The sequence below is a fragment of the Scyliorhinus torazame genome, chromosome 10, assembly GCF_047496885.1.
Source record: "Scyliorhinus torazame isolate Kashiwa2021f chromosome 10, sScyTor2.1, whole genome shotgun sequence".
NCBI classification, from domain to species: domain Eukaryota; kingdom Metazoa; phylum Chordata; class Chondrichthyes; order Carcharhiniformes; family Scyliorhinidae; genus Scyliorhinus; species Scyliorhinus torazame.
The window spans coordinates 177,124,528-177,143,280 of NC_092716.1; the positions used below are offsets into that span (position 1 = coordinate 177,124,528).

The 18,753-nt window shown below is 48.5% G+C and overlaps 1 protein-coding gene across 1 annotated transcript in view; it reads right to left on the minus strand.

The window, feature by feature from the left end:
- tsg101a (tumor susceptibility 101a) overlaps positions 1-18,753 on the minus strand; it is a 109,652-nt gene that overhangs the window by 29,283 nt on the left and 61,616 nt on the right. Inside the window, exon 7 of the mRNA XM_072518996.1 lies at positions 10,650-10,741. Within this exon, the coding sequence (XP_072375097.1) occupies positions 10,650-10,741 (92 nt within the window). The remainder of the gene's footprint in view (positions 1-10,649; positions 10,742-18,753) is intronic.

Genomic DNA, 18,753 nt, shown 5'->3' on the forward strand with positions numbered 1-18,753 from the left:
TGCAAGATAGAATTAAATCGAACACTAAAAATGAAAGACATTTAAATAAATGATTTGAGACTTCCGGGTGCGGCGATGACCAGCTAAGTCGCACGTTTCGGCAGCTCCCGGTGGAACGGACTTTTGGGCTCTTAATAAGAGCCCCAACGGCAATTTTAACGGCTAGAAGCACTGTGCGTAATGATCGCACCAGATCGTAAACCAGAAGGGAATCCCCCCTGGAAACAGATGGAAAAAGGAGAGGGAAGTGGCCAGATTGCAGTGGATCCTTTGGAGCAGCGGCAAGGAAGGCAAGCAAGAACCAAGATGGTGACGGAAGGTGGCAGTTTAACATGGGGCCCTGAACAACAAGAGTTTTTGAAATGTTGCGTGGAAGAACTTAAAAAGGAAATGAAGAAGGAGCTGTTGGCCCCGATATTACAGGCGATCGAAGGGCTAAAGGATGAGCAAGACCCAGGAGCGGGAGCTTCGGGTCGTGAAGGCAAAGGCTGCCGAGAACGAGGACGATATACAGGGCCTGGTGGTGAAGACGGAAATGCATGAGGCACACCATAAACGATGTGTGGAAAGACTGGAGGTGCTGGAGAATAACGCGAGGAGGAATAATTTAAGGATTCTTGGTCTTCCTGAAGGTGCAGAAGGAGCAGACGTCGGGGCATATGTGAGCACGATGCTGCACTCGTTAATGGGAGCGGAGGCCCCGGCAGGTCCGCTGGAGGTGGAGGGAGCATACCGAGTGATGGCGCGAGGACCGAGAGCAGGAGAAATTCCTAGAGCCATAGTGGTGAGATTCCTCCGTTTTAAGGACAGAGAGATGGTCCTTAGATGGGCAAAGAAAACTCGGAGCAGTAGGTGGGAGAACGCGGTGATCCGCGTATATCAAGACTGGAGTGCGGAGGTGGAGAAAAGGAGGGCGAGCTTTAATCGGGCCAAGGCGGTGCTTCACAAAAAGAAGATAAAATTTGGAATGCTGCAACCGGCAAGACTGTGGGTCACATATCAAGGGAGGCACCACTACTTTGAGACGGCGGATGAGGCGTGGACTTTCATTGTGGAAGAAAAACTGGAATAAGCGGGTTATTAAAAAAGAACGTTTGAAACAAAGTGGTGGGGCGAGTATGGGGGGAAAAAAGGGGAGGGGAAAGATGAGTTTTATGTTATTAATCCTGCGAGGCGGTAACTTTTCTCTCTTCCACAGGTGGTGGTGGAGGGAGGAAGGGAGGTGGAGGAGATGGGGCGTTGGCCATGGGGGGGCGGGGCCAAAAGGGAAGCGCGGGCTTTGTTCCCGCGCTATGATAATCATGGCGGGAATAGGGAAGCAGGAAGGAGGGGGCGTCGCACGGTGCGAGCTGAAGTCACGGGGGGAAGCCGAGGTCGGCCAGAGTTTGCTGACTTCTGGAAGCAACATGGGGGGTGTAACTACGCTAGTGGGGGATCTAGCTGGGGGGGTGGGAGGGGGGAGTTACTGGGTTGCTGCTGCTGGGGAGAGGGGGGAGCCGGAATGGGGGGGGTGGGCGGGGGGGCACCGCCTGGGGGGGACACAGCTGCGTGGGAACCGGGTGAGGAGCTGGAAAAAGGGGATGGCTAATCGACAAGGGGGGGGGGGGGGGGGGGGGGGGGGGGTAAAAAGCCCCCCAACCCAGTTGATCACGTGGAATGTGAGAGGGCTGAACGGGCCGATAAAGAGGGCACGAGTACTCGCACACCTTAAGAAACTTAAGGCAGACGTGGTTAGGTTACAAGAGACGCACTTGAAACTTATAGAGCAGGTTAGACTACGCAAAGGATGAGTGGGGCAGGTGTTTCATTCGGGGCTAGATGCGAAAAACAGGGAGGTGGCTATACTAGTGGGGAAGCGGGTTATGTTTGAGGCAAAGACCATAGTGGCGGATAGCGGGGGCAGATACGTGATGGTGAGTGGCAAATTACAGGGGGAGGCGGTGGTCTTGGTAAACGTATATGCCCCGAACTGGGATGATGCCAATTTTATGAGGCGCATGCTAGGACGCATCCCGGACTTGGAGGTGGGAAAGCTGGTAATGGGGGGAGATTTTAATACGGTGCTGGAGCCAGGGCTGGACAGGTCGAGGTCCAGGACTGGAAGGAGGCCGGCTGCAGCCAAGGTGCTTAAAGATTTTATGGAGCAGATGGGAGGAGTAGATCCGTGGAGATTTAGTAGACCTAGGAGTAAGGAGTTTTCGTTTTTCTCCTATGTCCACAAAGTTTATTCGCGAATAGACTTTTTTGTTTTGGGAAGGGCGTTGATCCCGAAGGTGAGGGGGACGGAGTATACGGCTATAGCCATTTCGGATCACGCTCCACATTGGGTGGACTTGGAGATAGGGGAGGAAACAGAAGGGCGTCCACCCTGGAGAATGGACATGGGACTAATGGCAGATGAAGGGGTGTGTCAAAGGGTGAGGGGGTGCATTGAAAAATACTTGGAACTCAATGATAACGGGGAGGTCCAGGTGGGAGTGGTCTGGGAGGCGCTGAAGGCAGTGGTTAGAGGGGAGCTGATATCAATAAGGGCACATAAAGGAAAGCAGGAGTGTAGGGAACGGGAGCGGTTGCTGCAAGAACTTCTGAGGGTGGACAGGCAATATGCGGAGGCACCGGAGGAGGGACTGTACAGGGAAGGGCAAAGGTTACACGTAGAATTTGACTTGCTGACAACGGGTACTGCAGAAGCACAGTGGAGGAAGGCACAGGGTGTACAGTACGAGTATGGGGAGAAGGCGAGCAGGTTGCTGGCCCATCAATTGAGGAAAAGGGGAGCAGCGAGGGAAATAGGGGGAGTGAGGGATGAGGAAGGAGAGATAGAGCGGAGAGAGTGAATGGAGTGTTCAAGGCATTCTATAAAAGATTATACGAAGCTCAGCCCCCGGATGGGAAGGAGAGAATGATGTGCTTCCTGGACCGGCTGGAATTTCCTAGGGTGGAGGAGCAGGAGAGGGTGGGACTGGGAGCACAGATCGAGATAGAGGAAGTAGTGAAAGGAATTAGGAGTATGCAGGCGGGGAAGGCTCCGGGACCGGATGGATTTCCAGTCGAATCTTATAGGAAATATGTGGACTTGCTTGCCCCGCTACTGATGAGAACCTTTAATGAGGCGAAGGAAAGGGGACAGCTGCCCCCGACTATGTCTGAGGCAACGATATCGCTTCGCCTAAAGAAGGAAAAAGACCCGCTGCAATGCGGGTCCTATAGACCTATTTCCCTCCTAAATGTAGACGCTAAGATTCTGGCCAAGGTAATGGCAATGAGGATAGAGGATTGTGTCCCGAGGGTGGTCCATGAGGACCAAACTGGGTTTGTGAAGGGGAGACAGCTGAATACGAATATACGGAGGCTGCTAGGGGTAATGATGATGCCCCCACCAGAGGGGGAAGCGGAGATAGTGGTGGCGATGGATGCCGAGAAAGCATTTGATAGAGTGGAGTGGGATTATTTGTGGGAGGTGTTGAGGAGATTTGGCTTTGGAGATGAGTATATTAGATGGGTACAGCTGCTGTATAGGGCCCCGATGGCGAGCGTGGTCACGAATGGACAGGGGTCTGCGTATTTTCGGCTCCATAGAGGGACGAGGCAGGGATGCCCTCTGTCCCCATTATTGTTTGCACTGGCGATTGAGCCCCTGGCAATAGCATTGAGGGGTTCCAGGAAGTGGAGGGGAGTACTCAGGGGAGGAGAGGAACACCGGGTATCTCTTTACGCGGACGATTTATTGGTGTATGTGGCGGACCCGGCGGAGGGGATACCAGAGATAATGCGGATACTTGGGGAGTTTGGAGAATTTTCAGGATATAAGTTGAACATGGGGAAAAGTGAGCTGTTTGTGGTGCATCCAGGGGAGCAGAGCAGAGAAATAGAGGACTTACCGCTGAGGAAGGTAACAAGGGACTTTCGCTACTTGGGGATCCAGATAGCCAAGAATTGGGGTACATTGCATAGGTTAAACTTAACGCGATTGGTGGAACAGATGGAGGAGGACTTCAAGAGATGGGACATGGTATCCCTGTCACTGGCAGGGAGGGTACAAGCGGTTAAAAAGGTGGTCCTCCAGAGATTCCTCTTTGTGTTTCAGTGCCTCCCGGTGGTGATCACAAAGGCTTTTTTCAAAAGGATCGAAAAGAGTATCATGAGTTTTGTGTGGGCCGGGAAGACCCCGAGAGTGAGGAAGGGATTTTTGCAGCGTAGTAGAGATAGGGGGGGGCTGGCGCTATCGAGCCTGAGTGAGTACTACTGGGCCGCCAATATCTCAATGGTATGTAAGTGGATGGGAGAAGAGGAGGGAGCGGCGTGGAAAAGATTGGAGAAGGCGTCCTGTAGGGGGACTTGCCTACAAGCCATGGTGACGGCGCCGTTGCCGTTCTCACCGAAGAAATACACCACAAGCCCGGCGGTGGTGGCTACTCTGAAAATTTGGGGGCAATGGAGACGGCATAGGGGAAAGACGGGAGCCTCGTTGTGGTCCCCGATAAGAAATAATCATAGGTTTGCTCCGGGGAGAATGGATGGGGGATTTGGAACATGGCAAAGAGCAGGAGTAACACAATTGAGAGATCTGTTTGTAGATGGGACGTTTGCAAGTCTGGGAGCGCTGACCAAAAAATATGGGTTGCCCCAAGGGAACGCATTCCGGTATATGCAACTGAGGGCTTTTACGAGGCAACAGGTGAGGGAATTCCCGCAGCTCCCGACGCAGGAGGTGCAGGACAGAGTGATCTCAAAGACATGGGTGGGGGACGGTAAGGTGTCAGACATATATAGGGAGATGAGAGACGAGGGGGAGATTCTGGTAGATGAGCTGAAAGGGAAGCGGGAAGAAGAGCTGGGGGAGGAGATTGAGGAGGGGCTGTGGGCAGACGCCCTAAGTAGGGTAAACTCATCATCCTCGTGTGCCAGGCTAAGCCTGATACAATTTAAGGTGTTACACAGGGCGCATATGACTGGAACACGGCTTAGCAAATTTTTTGGAGTAGAGGATAGGTGTGCGAGGTGCTCGAAAAGCCCAGCGAATCACACCCACATGTTCTGGTCATGTCCGGCACTACAGGGGTTTTGGGTGGGGGTGACAAAGGTGCTTTCGAAGGTAGTGGGGGTCCAGGTCGAACCAAGCTGGGGGTTGGCTATATTTGGGGTTGCAGAAGAGCCGGGAGTGCAGGAGGCGAGAGAGGCTGATGTTTTGGCCTTTGCGTCCCTAGTAGCCTGGCGCAGGATACTGTTGATGTGGAAGGAAGCCAAGCCCCCGGGTGTGGAAACCTGGATAAATGACATGGTAGGGTTTATAAAGCTGGAACGGATTAAGTTTGTCCTAAGGGGGTCGGCTCAAGGGTTCACCAGGCGGTGGCAACCGTTCGTCGAATACCTCACAGAAAGATAGAGGGAATGGAAAAGAAGACAGCAGCAGCAACCCGGGGGGGGGGGGGGGGGGGGGGGGGGGGGGGGGGGGGGGGGAAGGAACCAGAGGGATTCTCAGGGATGTTAATATATAAGTATAATATGTATAGGTTGTTGTTATAGATAATTGTATATTGGACTGTTAAAACATATTTTTGGAGAATATTTATCTGGGACAAGGCAGTTGCCATTTAGTTTTGTTTTTGTTTATATATTATTTATTTCTTGTTTATAAAACTGGCCATTGTTATTTATATTGTTATATTACTGTGCAAAGGATACACAATGTACTGTGATGATTGGCCAAAATTTTCAATTAAATATTTTTTTTTAAAAAAAATTAATGATTTGAATTTGTCGTCAGTAAATTCCCAGTCCTGACTAGGAAAGCAACACTTGCAAGAACATCAGAAATAGCTGGAGTAGGCCATACAGCACCTTGAGCTTTATCCACCCATTCAATATCCATAACCGTCTAGGATAGAGAATTCATGGCTGATGAAATTGCTGATGAAATTCAACGTGGGCAAGTGCAAGGTCTTGCACTTTGGAAAAAAGAATAGAGGCATGGACTATTTTCTAAACGGTGACAAAATTCATAATGCTGAAGTGCAAAGGGACTTGGGAATCCTAGTCCAGGATTCTCTTAAGGTAAACTTGCAGGTTGAGTCCATAATTAAGAAAGCAAATGCAATGTTGTCATTTATCTCAAGAGGCTTGGAATATAAAAGCAGGGATGTACTTCTGAAGCTTTATAAAGCACTAGTTAGGCCCCATTTAGAATACTGTGAGCAATTTTGGGCCCCACACCTCAGGAAGGACATACTGGCACTGGAGCGGGTCCAGCGGAGATTCACACGGATGATCCCAGGAATGGTAGGCTTAACATACGATGAACGTCTGAGGATCCTGGGATTATATTCATTGGAGTTTAGGAGGTTGAGGGGAGATCTAATAGAAACTTACAAGATAATAAATGGCTTAGATAGAGTGGACACAGGGAAGTTGTTTCCATTAGCAGGGGAGACTAGGACCCAGGGGCACAACCTTAGAATAAAAGGGAGTCACTTTAGAACAGAGATGAGGAGAAATTTCTTCAGCCAGAGAGTGGTGGGTCTGTGGAATTCATTGCCACAGAGGGCGGTGGAGGCCGGGACGTTGAGTGTCTTTAAGACAGAAGTTGATAAATTCTTGATTTCTCGAGGAATTAAGGGCTATGGAGAGAGAGCGGGTAAATGGAGTTGAAATCAGCCATGATTGAATGGTGGAGTGGATTTGATGGGCTGAATGGCCTTACTTCCGCTCCTATGTCTTATGGTCTTATGGTATCAGAACAGCCTCTTCATGGGGAGGAGAGCCGACACCCTTGCTTTCACCTCCCTAATCGCCCCCCGGAGAATCCTGCTCGGCTGGCGGTCAGCAGCGCCACCAAAAGCTGCAGGCTGGCTGTCCGACCTATTGGAATTTCTCCAAATGGAGATAATTGAATTTGACATCCACGGGTTGGAGGAGGGCTTCCACAAAACGTGGTTGTTCCAAGACCTGTTTGTAGCCAACAACCAAAGTCAAAGAACAGGAGTGGGGCAGCACGGTAGCATTGTGGATAGCACAATTGCTTCACAGCTCCAGGGTCCCAGGTTCGATTTCGGCTTGGGTCACTGTCTGTGCGGAGTCTGCACATCCTCCCCGTGTGTGCGTGGGTTTCCTCCGGGTGCTCCGGTTTCCTCCCACAGTCCAAAGATGTGCAGGTTAGGTGGATTGGCCATGATAAATTGCCCTTAGTGTCCAAAATTGCCCTTAGTGTTGGGTGGGGTTATGGGGATAGGGTGGAGGTGTTGACCTTGGGTAGGGTGCTCTTTCCAAGAGCCGGTGCAGACTCGATGGGCCGAATGGCCTCCTACTGCACTGTAAATTCTATGATAATCTATGATAATCCTATGATAACCACGACACAGCAACAACAACAAAAAAGGGGGGGGAGGGGCAGGGAGACATGAAGTCCAACCATGCCCAACAAAAGAGGCATGAGAAGTAGTTTCACACCCGCATAACAGGAGCAGGGTACAAGTACAGATGAAGGAAGAAGGCAAAATAAATGACCCAGTTTTTTTTGGGGGGTGGGGCAAGGGATATAGCCAGAATTAAAAAAATAGGGATCGAAAAACAGGAAATCGGAACTACCACTGTAAATTATGCAAGAACAATGATGTATGTATTTAAATAATTGAAACCGACCGAGGATGAATATGTTTCTTTATCCTTGGTCTCCTACTGTTTGTCCATGCTTATCCTTGGTTTGTATACCACAAAAAAGGATAGAGAATTCCAAAGATTCACAATACTCCTCGAGTGGGTAAACTCGTATTCGGAATCTGCTTCCTAGTTCAAGATTCCCTCATGATGAAGCAAGATCCTCTCAGCATCTATTCTGTCATGTCCCTCACAACCTTACATGTTTCAATCAGATCACCCTATTCTACTAAACTTCAATGTGTACAGGCCCAACCTCTCATCTTTCTTCATAAGACAATGTGGACACCTACACAATGATAGGTGGGGGATGTGTAATTGAAAATATGGAAAGATGTGTCATTTGAAACATGGAAGTCTGGCAATATCTGGTCCGAGAGAAACATGAGCGGATACAGGGAAAGATCCCACAAAGGGTTAACAGCAGCTGCCAGGGAAGGATTGTAAAATGCAGATAGCTTTGTTCATCAGGTTTAGCAAACAAGACAAACAGGATTTTGAATGAAGCCAAAAACAATGGCTCACACCTTCATTGAAAGTAGCTATCTTAGTAAGCATCTCGAAAAGCATGGATGAGGTTCAGTTGAATTTGGTGAGAATTCTAGGTGTGAAAATTTGCTAATACCAGGTAAATTAAAGAAAACTGGAGACTATCAGTCTACGAGAAACATAATTCAAAGCCAAAATCAAAGTCAAAATTATGAGCTGAGGACACAATTGGAAAATAAAACTATAGAAATGGCAGGAACCAAACCAAAAGTAACACCTCTTGAAGTCAAAGCATTTTGAACATCACAAAGGAAACAATGTAATCAGATCAATGAGATGAAGTCATGTCAAAATGAATACTTAGTTGGATTAGAAAGTTTAGATCAAAGATACTTTTTACAATCAAAGTGAAAAATGTTACTTTTCAATTAGAAAGAGAATATAAACCTGAGAACCAGAACTCAGAGAGAGGCGAAGAAGCAACTCAGAGTCAGATTACAGTCAACTCGGCCATGGGAAAGATAGGACACAGCAACCAAGCTAACCAGCGAATACATCTAAAGAAGAGCAGACTTTAAAGAAGATTGATTGTCAAGTTGGGCCTGAAGGTCCCTTCAACCAACCAGAAGGATCCAGAAGCAAGATCTTTTTCCTTTCTGTAAAGAAAGTATTTGCAGCTTTTTAAAGAAAAAATATAATAAAATAACTTAATTTAACCTGAAATAGTGGTAATTCCAAAGTCTACTTTACTTACTTCGCAAAGCGGGACCCAGGATCGATGCTACTAAGTGGTAAGTAGATGAAATCATCGGTGAAGGTATGGGTTATACCGGGGGATAACTTGAAAACATAGTTTGACCTGAATAGCACCCACTGAAGCTTGCATCGGAGTCGGGGAGTGAGAAGCCCTGATCACCATTTAGAATGTCGGCCCTTTTTGGTATAGGGGGACTTCTAAGAATAGTGGTGAGTTTTCAAAAACAGATGAGAATAGAGGGGTACTAGAAAGAGGGTTAGGAATCCATAGAATCCCTACAGTGCAGAAGGCGGCCATTCAGCGCATCGGGTCTGCACCGACTTCCTAAAGAGCACCCTACCTAAGCTCACACCCCTGCCCTATCCCTGAAATCCCATAACCTCATCTAACCTGCACATCCTTTGGACATTGAGGGGAAATTTAGCATTGCTAATCCACTTAATCTGCACAATTTTGTGACTGTGAGTGGAAACCCACAGGGAGAATGTGCAAATACCCGGATCCCTGTCATTGTGAGGCAGCAGTGTTAATCACTGTGCCACAGCTTAATTTTTAAATTAGATTATAGTGTACAAAACTCATGAAATGATCCTATGATTTTCCAAGAAAACAAAAAAGCTCTTAGGAAGAAATATGTAGAATAAATAAAGTTATTCAGAAATGCTGGCTTTACACTCTGGGAAATCTCAATCAAGATTTCTGTACATTATACAGAGCTTGGTATAAGAATGAGAGACCAGTTTCCCAGTGCAGAATCGTGCTGGCGGCTGGCTGAACAGAAGTGTCTCCAGCTTTTTTTTTTTTAAAAGAGTCAGCAAATGTAGAAGATTCCTTTCAGTTAACCTTAATAAAGCTCCTGATGCATGATCTGTTGGAAGCCAGAGGTCAGCTAAAGTTTCTGTTCCTAATATAGCACAGTGACATTAAAAATCTCTCTCAATGGCCTTATGGTTAAGTGCTGCACTGTATAAATCAGAAGGTCGTGGATTTGATCTCTAGACTGTGCTGAGTTAGCTTGGCCTCAGTCAGGGTTTATTACAGTAATAATAATAACTTATTGTCACGAGTAGGCTTCAATGAAGTTACTGTGAAAAGCCCCTAGTCGCCACATTCCGGCTCCTGTTGGGGAGGCTGGTACGGGAATTGAACCCGCGCTGCTGCCTTGTTCTGCATTGCAAGCCAGCTATTTAGCCCAGTGTGCTAAAACAGCCCTAGTCTTACAATAGGACTTGGGGCTCCTAGACTAGGGTGGGGGTGGCGAAAGGTTAAATCAGACAGGGTTCTTTCTCCTGATGCATGTTATGATTTCTGCTGGAAAATAAACATGTGGACATCAAGTTTTGCATGTGAACATGTTTTGAGGTGGTGACCTACACGATCAAACAGTCAGCCACCACTCATCGTCTGGGCTCAGGAGTGATAAATATCGACTTGCCAAGATACGGGAGAGATATTATGCAATGGAACACCAAAAAGTGCTTTCAGGTGAAAAGATTATGGGAAACCGTTGACAACTGTCATTGGTCGAGATTGATTCCAACAACTGCCAAGACTGAATGCAGCTGTGAAACCTCTCCTCCAACATGACTAACAGGCAAGATCGAAACAACCCGAGCATGCGTACTATTTTACAAGATACAAACCATGAACCAAAGACTGAGTAAGATTTGATCACATTTCTTCAAAGTTATTACAACAGTGTTATTTCCAGATATTTAACCCACAAAATGAGGGGTTCCTTATCTCTTACCGCTGCCTGCAGAAGGATATGGAGGATGCTGTGCAGTGCCTGTGGTTGGAGGATATGAAGTTGATTGGGGATATGGATAGCCAGGAAACCCACTGGAAACAGGAAGGAGAAAAGGGACGAATGAAACAACTGTTGCACCATAAAACCATGACAAAAGAAAAATATTGTTAAGTACAACTGAGTACAAGTGAAATGCAAGAGCAGCAGGCTGACACTGGCTGGCAGAGAGACATGAAAGATTCTGTTAAGGTACAAAAACCTAACAGCTACATAATATTTGGCTGCATAATATACATGGACTGTTTTTATTGCAGCTTCTAAAAGCATAATCAAATCATATAAGCATTCATATTGAAAATAACAGGCACAGATTTGACCTTTTAAGAAGTAATTTATTCAATAAACTGGCTATGATCACAGGCAACATCCACATCTCCAAATGATGAACTAACTGTATTGTAGCCTGCAGTATCATTCCAGGCAGATGATGGATCAGCTACAGAACCTGCTTCCAAGTACTGTGAACCTGCATCTGAAATCAAAATGCATCTGTGCAAACAGGTGTTGTGATAAAGTCAGAAACTGTGAACTCGTCCTCCTTTTATCTCTCAACTGTGGGCATAATAATATTTGGGTTAAGAATAAGGGTTCCCCATGCAAGTGCAATTCACTCTATATCTGTATCAGAAACTACTTAATTAAACATAATTCATGGACTTTTGTGGCATAAGTGAAGAAATTCACTCAGCCAAAATCTCAAGATGGGCTAAGTGGCAGATTCTCAATCATTTAACAACTAAGACCAAAAGTTTCAATGAGATACTTTGTCTTCTTTGAATTTAATTTGGAGCTCAACTTTAATTCATAACCACTACTCCCATAATTTCAAAAAACCAGCTGTTGGTAATGATTGTTATTTCCCATTTTGCCTCTATTTCTGTACTTGCCCCATTACCATCGCATTTTGGCTTCCGTCATCATCCCTTTAAATCATTTATTCCCCCCCCCTTCCAACCTATCACAGGCCTTCCTTTTTGTTCTCGTCTCCCCTCCCTCTTTTCCTGCCTCTGTACTCGCTTAAATCTGTTAAATCTTTATCTTACTCGTTCTGGCATGAAACATGTGGTGGAATTTGCTCATTCTGAGACCAAGTGCTGTGGCAGGGGTGGGAATGAGGAGTGTTTCCCGCTGCGGAGGCTGGCGCGAAAAACACGCCAAATCTTCTGGCGCCGACTTAATTAATTATGCACTCGGTGCCATATTTAGTGGCAAGACAGGCCTGGATGGCACACCATCTGCCATTGTGTCCGGGCGCCATGTTTAAAAGGCACCCAACCATTGAACAAAGGAGGTGGGCAGCCTGAAATTGAAGATAGGTCTCCAGGAGCACTCAGGCCGGAAGATGGACCTCTCACAACAAAGATGGATTTCCCGAAACATTCAGAGGCTGGAAGATGGCCTCTCCATTAACAGGATGCAAATTAGGTTCACATCAGCCTTTGGTGGGTTTTCCGACCCGCCATGGCAGCCAACAGCGGACGATCCCGCTGTAAATTCATGCCAGCGTGTAACACATTGAGGTTCCGGATTTATTGTTCCCCATGCATCAAACCTGCTCGCCCAGGCAGCTTGAGAGAATTCTGCCCTTTTTATTTTATAAAATATTTTTTATTCTCCTCTTTCACATTTTCTCCCAAATTTACACCCACCAACAAACAATAATCAGTAACAAATATGTCAATCCCCATATCAATAACTACGATCCCATCCTCCAACCAAACCCCAAACATTAGCCCGCATGTTCACATAAACAAATGACAAAAAGGAATCAGGAATCACCCAGTCACCATCAACACACACCGCACCCCTCCCCCCACCCCTCCCACCCCCCCAACTAATGTTCGATGTTATCCAGTTCTTGAAAGTGCATGATGAATAATGCCCATGAATTGTAGAACCCATCCATCCTTCCCCTCAGTTCAAACCTAAGCTTCTCAAGAGTCAAGAATTCCAACAGGTCCCCCCGCCACGCCAGGGCACAGGGTGGAGAGGTTGCTCTCCATCCCATCAGTATCCGTCTTCAGGCGATCAACGAGGCGAAGGCCACAACATCTGCCTCCGCACCCGTTTCCAACTCTGGCTGGTCCGACACACCGAATATGGCCACCCGGGGGCCCGGGTCCAGCTTCCCGTGCACCACTTTAGAAATTACCCTAAAAACCTCCTTCCGGTAATCCTCTAGCTTTGGACAGGACCAAAACATATGAACGTGATTAGCGGGGCCCACCCCGCAACGTTCACACACATCTTCTACTCCTTCAAAGAATCGGCTCATCCTCGCCCGTGTAAGGTGTGTTCTGTATACCACTTTCAGCTGTATCAGCCCCAACCTCGTGCACAAGGTGGAGGCATTCACTCTCTGGAGCACCTCACACCAGAACGCCTCCTTCATATCCTCTCCCAATTCTTCCTCCCACTTTGCTTTGATCCCTTCCAGTGGTGCCTTCTCCTCTTCCAAAATAGCTCTGTAAACCGCTGACACTAGCCCCTTCTCCAGTCCCCCCGTCGTCAGCACCTCCTCCAGCAATGTGGACACAGGCTCCACCGGGAAGCTCTATCTTCTTTCTGGCAAAATCTCGAACCTGCATGTATCTAAATATGTCCCCCTGCTCCAGCCAGTACTTTGCTTCCAGCTCCTTTAGCCCTGCAAACCGACCCCTAAGAAACAAATCTTTGCGTCTTAATCCCCTTCTCCTCCCATTTCTGAAAATTTCCATCCCACCACCCTGGCTCAAATCTGTGGTTCCCCCGAATCGGCATTTCCCTTGACCCTGCCCCCAACCAGAAGAGAACTCTGCCCTTTAACTCAGTTTCTCTCTTTGTATGCATGCCAGTTTATGTTTGTTTATTTTTCTTTCGTATTCCCATTTTGTAGATTCCTCTTGATTTATGTTTGATGTTCCTAGCAACGTGGTTATAAATAAATGCAAAACCAATAAAAATATATTTTAAAAATCTCTTTTACTCTACAGATGCTGCCTTAGTTTGAATATTTCCAGTGTTTCCGGTTTTATTTGAGCTTGATGACAAACCGAAACTGTAAATTATAGTCATAGTTATCTCAGAACTTGATTTACATAATTTGCATAGTTACCAAACACAGCTGGTCTATCAAACAATCAACCTTCTGACTCTTCAAACGGCAGTAATTTACAGCTTCAATGTTAAGCAATAACTATTTCCAAGCAGAGGGAGTATACAAGTATTTCCAAGTGACTTTACCTTCACCGAATTCCCACCAACATCCGGGGGCTCACCAATGATTAGAAACTCAACTAGATCAGTCACATGAATGGCCTGTCTACAACAGCAAAGAGGGGAGTTATTTTGCAGGTCACCTCCGACACTCTAATGCCTCATTATCACCTACAAGCACACCAAGGGTCTACAGAATATTGTCCACTTGCCTGTGTCATGAGTGGCACTTTAGGAAAGGTTTTAGTCTTATCACATGGCTCGTGTGTCATTTCTGTGGGTGGAGCTGAGCTGTGGCTGAGAGTTTTACTTTCGCTTTCACATTTGGCAGCTGTGGACTCAGAATAGAAGTATTTTGGCCTGTCTCTCTATTTTCATTTTAAGGAGTTATTCCAAGGAAAAAACCCATTGATTATAGCTACCTGCTGTTTTGGTAAAAAGGGTTTTTTGGGATCTCGTTTCTGAATTGGAACAGTTAAAGGGGGATTCATTAAGTGTTATACATAGATTACTGTAGCTGTGCGGGGTCTTTATGTTTATAATTGATAAAAATTCTTGCTACGAGGGGCTTCCGGTGACGGCGGGCAGGAGGCAGCCGCACACTGGAGGGCTCCCGCTAGGGAATAGAAATTTTGGAGTTTTAATGCCCAGTCCCGGGGGCAACGGAGGCTGAATAGGCTGTAAGAAGGCACAGGGAGGAGAAATGTCCAAGTTTGGGAGAAAAACGGCCGTGAAAAAGGGGGTTAACGAAAGTCCGCCGGTGAGTGAAAAAGTCAGCACAGGAACTGTAAGGAAAGCGGAGGCTGGAGCACCAGGGGAGGCTGCATCGCTCACAGCAGAATAAATGACCAAGGTGATGGCTGTGGAATTTGAAAAGCAGTTCACAAAACACATGGAAGTGATGAAGAAGGAGATGGGGGCGGCATTGAAAGGTGGAGAAGGCGATTGCCCCGGTGAGGGCGGCGGTATCAAGCGCAGCGGCAGAGGTGCGGGAGCAAGGTGAGACACTGAAGGAAGTGGAAGAGGCATTATTGCAGCACAGTGATCAACTCACCTCGATGGGGAAGGAGTTGCAGAGGGTGATAGAGACCAACAAAGGTCTGTGAGCCAAAATGGAAGACCTGGAAAACAGATCCAGGCGACAGAATCTGAGGATCGTGGGTCTGCCCGAAGGTGTGGAAAGCCAGAGGCTGACGCAGTATTTTGCAACGATGTTGGCGAAGCTATTGGGGGGGAGGGGGGGGGGGGGGGGGGGGGGGGGGGGGAGAGGGACGATCCCTCCTGATACGAACTGGATTGGGCTCATCGGTCGTGGAGGCCTATACCAAAGTCGAGAGAGCCGCCAAGAGTAGTAACTCTGCGTTTCCGTAGGTACAGCGTGAAGGAGAAAGTCCTGTGCTGGGCAAAGCAGAAGCGGGTGGTGCAGTGGGCTGGAGCTGATATACGCATATACCAGGACTTTACGGTGGAGCTGGCGAGGAGGTGGGCTTCATTCAGCTGGGTGAAGAAGGCACTGTACATCAGCAAGGTGCAGTGCGACATAGTACATCCAGCTAAGTTGAGGGTGACCTACAAATCCAAAGACTTTTATTTTGGGACGGCGGAAGCAGCGGATGAGTTTGCGAAGGCAGATGTGGGCGTCGGTGTTGGAAGGACAGGGCCCCGCGGGGGGGGGGTTGGAGGCCTGGGGATGGGGAGTTGAGACATAGCCGCAAAAAAGGGAGCTGCACCAGAGGGGGCGGGGCCGGCTTGGATGGAAAGCACGGGCTTTTTCCCATGCTAGAGAAGGAAGGGGGCGGGGCCTGGGAGGAAGGGCAGTGCTGGAGAGGAGCACACACTGATTGCCGGGGAGGTGGAGTGGCGGGAGGGGCTGGGGTCAGCAGACTTATGGGAGTGCCATGGGGAGAGCAAAACGGCTAGAGGAGGATCTAACTTTGGGGGGGGGGGCCAAAGGAGAGGTGGAGCTAGGAGAGGGAGTCGGGGCGGGTGCTGCCGCCTGGGGGAATGGAGGGTGCAGGAGGCGCGGGCACTTCGCTGGCCTAAAAAGGGAGATGGCTAGTCTGTGGGGGGGGTGGGGGGGGGGGGGGGGGGGGGGGGGGGCTGATCCAGCTGATAGCTTGGAATGTGAGGGGCCTGAATGGGCCGGTCAAGAGGGCCCAGGTGTTTGCGCACCTAAAGGGACTGAAGGAAGATGTGGTTATGCTCCAGGAGACGCATTTGAAGGTGGCAGATCAGGTTAGGCTGAGAAAGGGGTGGGTAGGGCAAGTCTTTCACTCGGGGTTGGACGTGAAGAATAGAGGGGTGGCGATTCTGGTGGGGAAGCGGGTGTCGTTTGAGGCGCTGAACATTGTGGCAGATAATGGAGGTCGGTATGTGATGGTGAGTGGTAGGTTGCAGGGGGTGCGGGTGGTATTGGTGAACGTGGTATTGGTGAACGTATATGCCCCGAATTGGGATGATGCCGGATTTATGAAGCGCATGTTGGGTCGGATTCCGGATTTGGAGGCAGGAAGCCTGATAATGGGGGGGGCTCCAACACGGTGCTGGACCCAGCACTGGACCGTTCTAGGTCCAGGATGGGTAAAGAGGCCAGCTGCGGCCAAGGTGCTCAGGGGGTTTATGGACCAGATTGGGAGGGGGAGTGGATCCATGGAGGTTTGCCAGGCCAGTGGTTAGGGAATTTTCCTTTTTTCCCCACGCCCATAAAGCCTACTCCCGGAAAGATTTTTTCATCGTGAGTAGGGCACTAATCCCAAGAGTGGAGGGCACGGAATATTCGGTTATAGCCATTTTAGATCACGCCCCTCATTGGGTGGAGCTGGAGCTGGGGGAGGAGAGGGACCAGCGCCCGCTGTGGCGCCTCGATGTGGGACTGTTGGCGGATGAGGTGGTGTGCGGGCGGATTCGGGGGTGTATCGAAAGATACTTAGAGGCCAATTAAAATGGAGGGGTGCAGGTGGGGGTAGTCTCGGAGGCGTTGAAGGCGGTGGTCAGGGGAGAGCTAACCTCCATTAGGGCGCATAGGGAGAAGAGAGAGAGGGAGAGACTGGTGGGGGATATATTAAGGGTGGAGAGGAGCTATGCAGAGGCCCCCTGAGGAGGGACTACTTAGGGAGCGACAGAACCTCCAGAGGGAATTCGACTTGCTGACTACTGGGAAAGCAGAGGCGCAGTGGAGGAAAGCGCAGGGGGCGGCGTGTGAGTATGGGGAGAAGGTGAGTCGGATGCGGCACATCAGCTTCGGTTGAGGGAGGCAGCGAGGGAGATTGGTGGAGTTAGGGATAAAGGGGGGGAATACGGTGTGGAGTGCCGTGGGAATAAACGAGGCATTCAGGAACTTCTATGAGGAGCTGTATAGGTCTGAGCCCCCGACGGGGAGGGAGGGATGCGCCAACTTCTAGATCGGCTGAGGTTCCAGAGGGTGGAGGAGGAGCAGGGGGCACCGATTGGGCTGGAGGAGCTGGTTAAGGGACTAGGGAGCATGCAGGCAGGGAAGGCCCCGGGGCCGGATGGGTTCCGGTAGAATTTTATAGGAAGTACGTGGACCTCCTGCTAGTGAGGACTTTCAATGAGGCAAAGGAGGGGGGGGGGCTTGCCCCCGACAATGTCCAGGGCGCTGATCTCTTTGATCTTGAAGCGGGACAAGGACCCATTCGTGTGGATCGTACAGGCCTATCTCGCTCCTCAATGTCGACGCGAAGTTGCTGGCGAAGATTCTTGCCACGAGAATTGAGGACTGTGTCCCGGGGGTGATTCATGAGGACCAGACGGGATTTGTGAAGGGTAGGCAGCTGAACACCAATGTGCGGAGGATCCTTAATGTAATTATGATGCCTTCGGTGGAGGGGGAAGCGGTAGTAGTGGCGGCTGTGGACGCGGAGAAGGCCTTCGATAGGGTGGAGTGGGAGTATCTTTGGGAGGTGCTGCGGAGGTTTGGGTTGGGGGAGGGGTTCATCAGTTGGGTTAGGCTACGATATAAAGCCCCGGTGGCGAGTGTGGCTACGTATATGTCAATGGTGACCATAGGCGATTCCGGATTCCTTTTTATTTTTTTCCACCTTGGGAGGGTTTGTTTTATTTGATGTTTATATTGTCAGGTGGGCCATTGTTTGGGGGTTGGTGGGAGGATGGGATCGTTGTTGTTGATAAGGGGATTGACATTGTATTTGTTACCGTTTACTGTTTGTTGGTGGGGTGTAATGTCTGAAGAAAATGTGAAAATGGAGAATAAAAATATATTTTTTAAAAAACAATAATTCTTGCTATTTATGTTTATACAAATGTTAATTAAATTCTTAGAATAAAGCTTGTTTTTTTGATTAAAAGCACCTAAGAACTCTGTTGAATAACACCTGAAAGGCAGGCTCTGCCTAGTGCCAGGGGTCAAGACATCTGCTTAGGGCTGGAGTGAAACTTGCAGGGGGAATGGGAAGATCTAGTTGTTGTAGTCCAATAACCTCTTCGCCACATGCAAATTGGCATAGGGTACATAAATTAGAGAGATGAATACGTGGCTCAAGGGTGGTGTGGGAGAAGTGAGTTCTGGTTCATGGGGCACTGGCACCAGTACTGAGGAAAGTGCGGGCTGTACCATGGGAAGGCCTACACGTGAAACATGATGTGACTGGTGTTCCAACTAGCCGCATAACTAGGGAGGTGGAGAAGATTTTAAATTAAATAGGGCAGGCAAGGGATCAATTTGGGAAAATGAGGTAAATCAAAGAGCAAAGAGAGAAAGGTATTAATATGGGAAATGATAAAACAGAACATGACAGGAAGGAACAGAGAACACAAGGAGTACAAATCTAAAAGTTAATCAGTTGAGGCTGGAGATTCCAAAATTAATAAA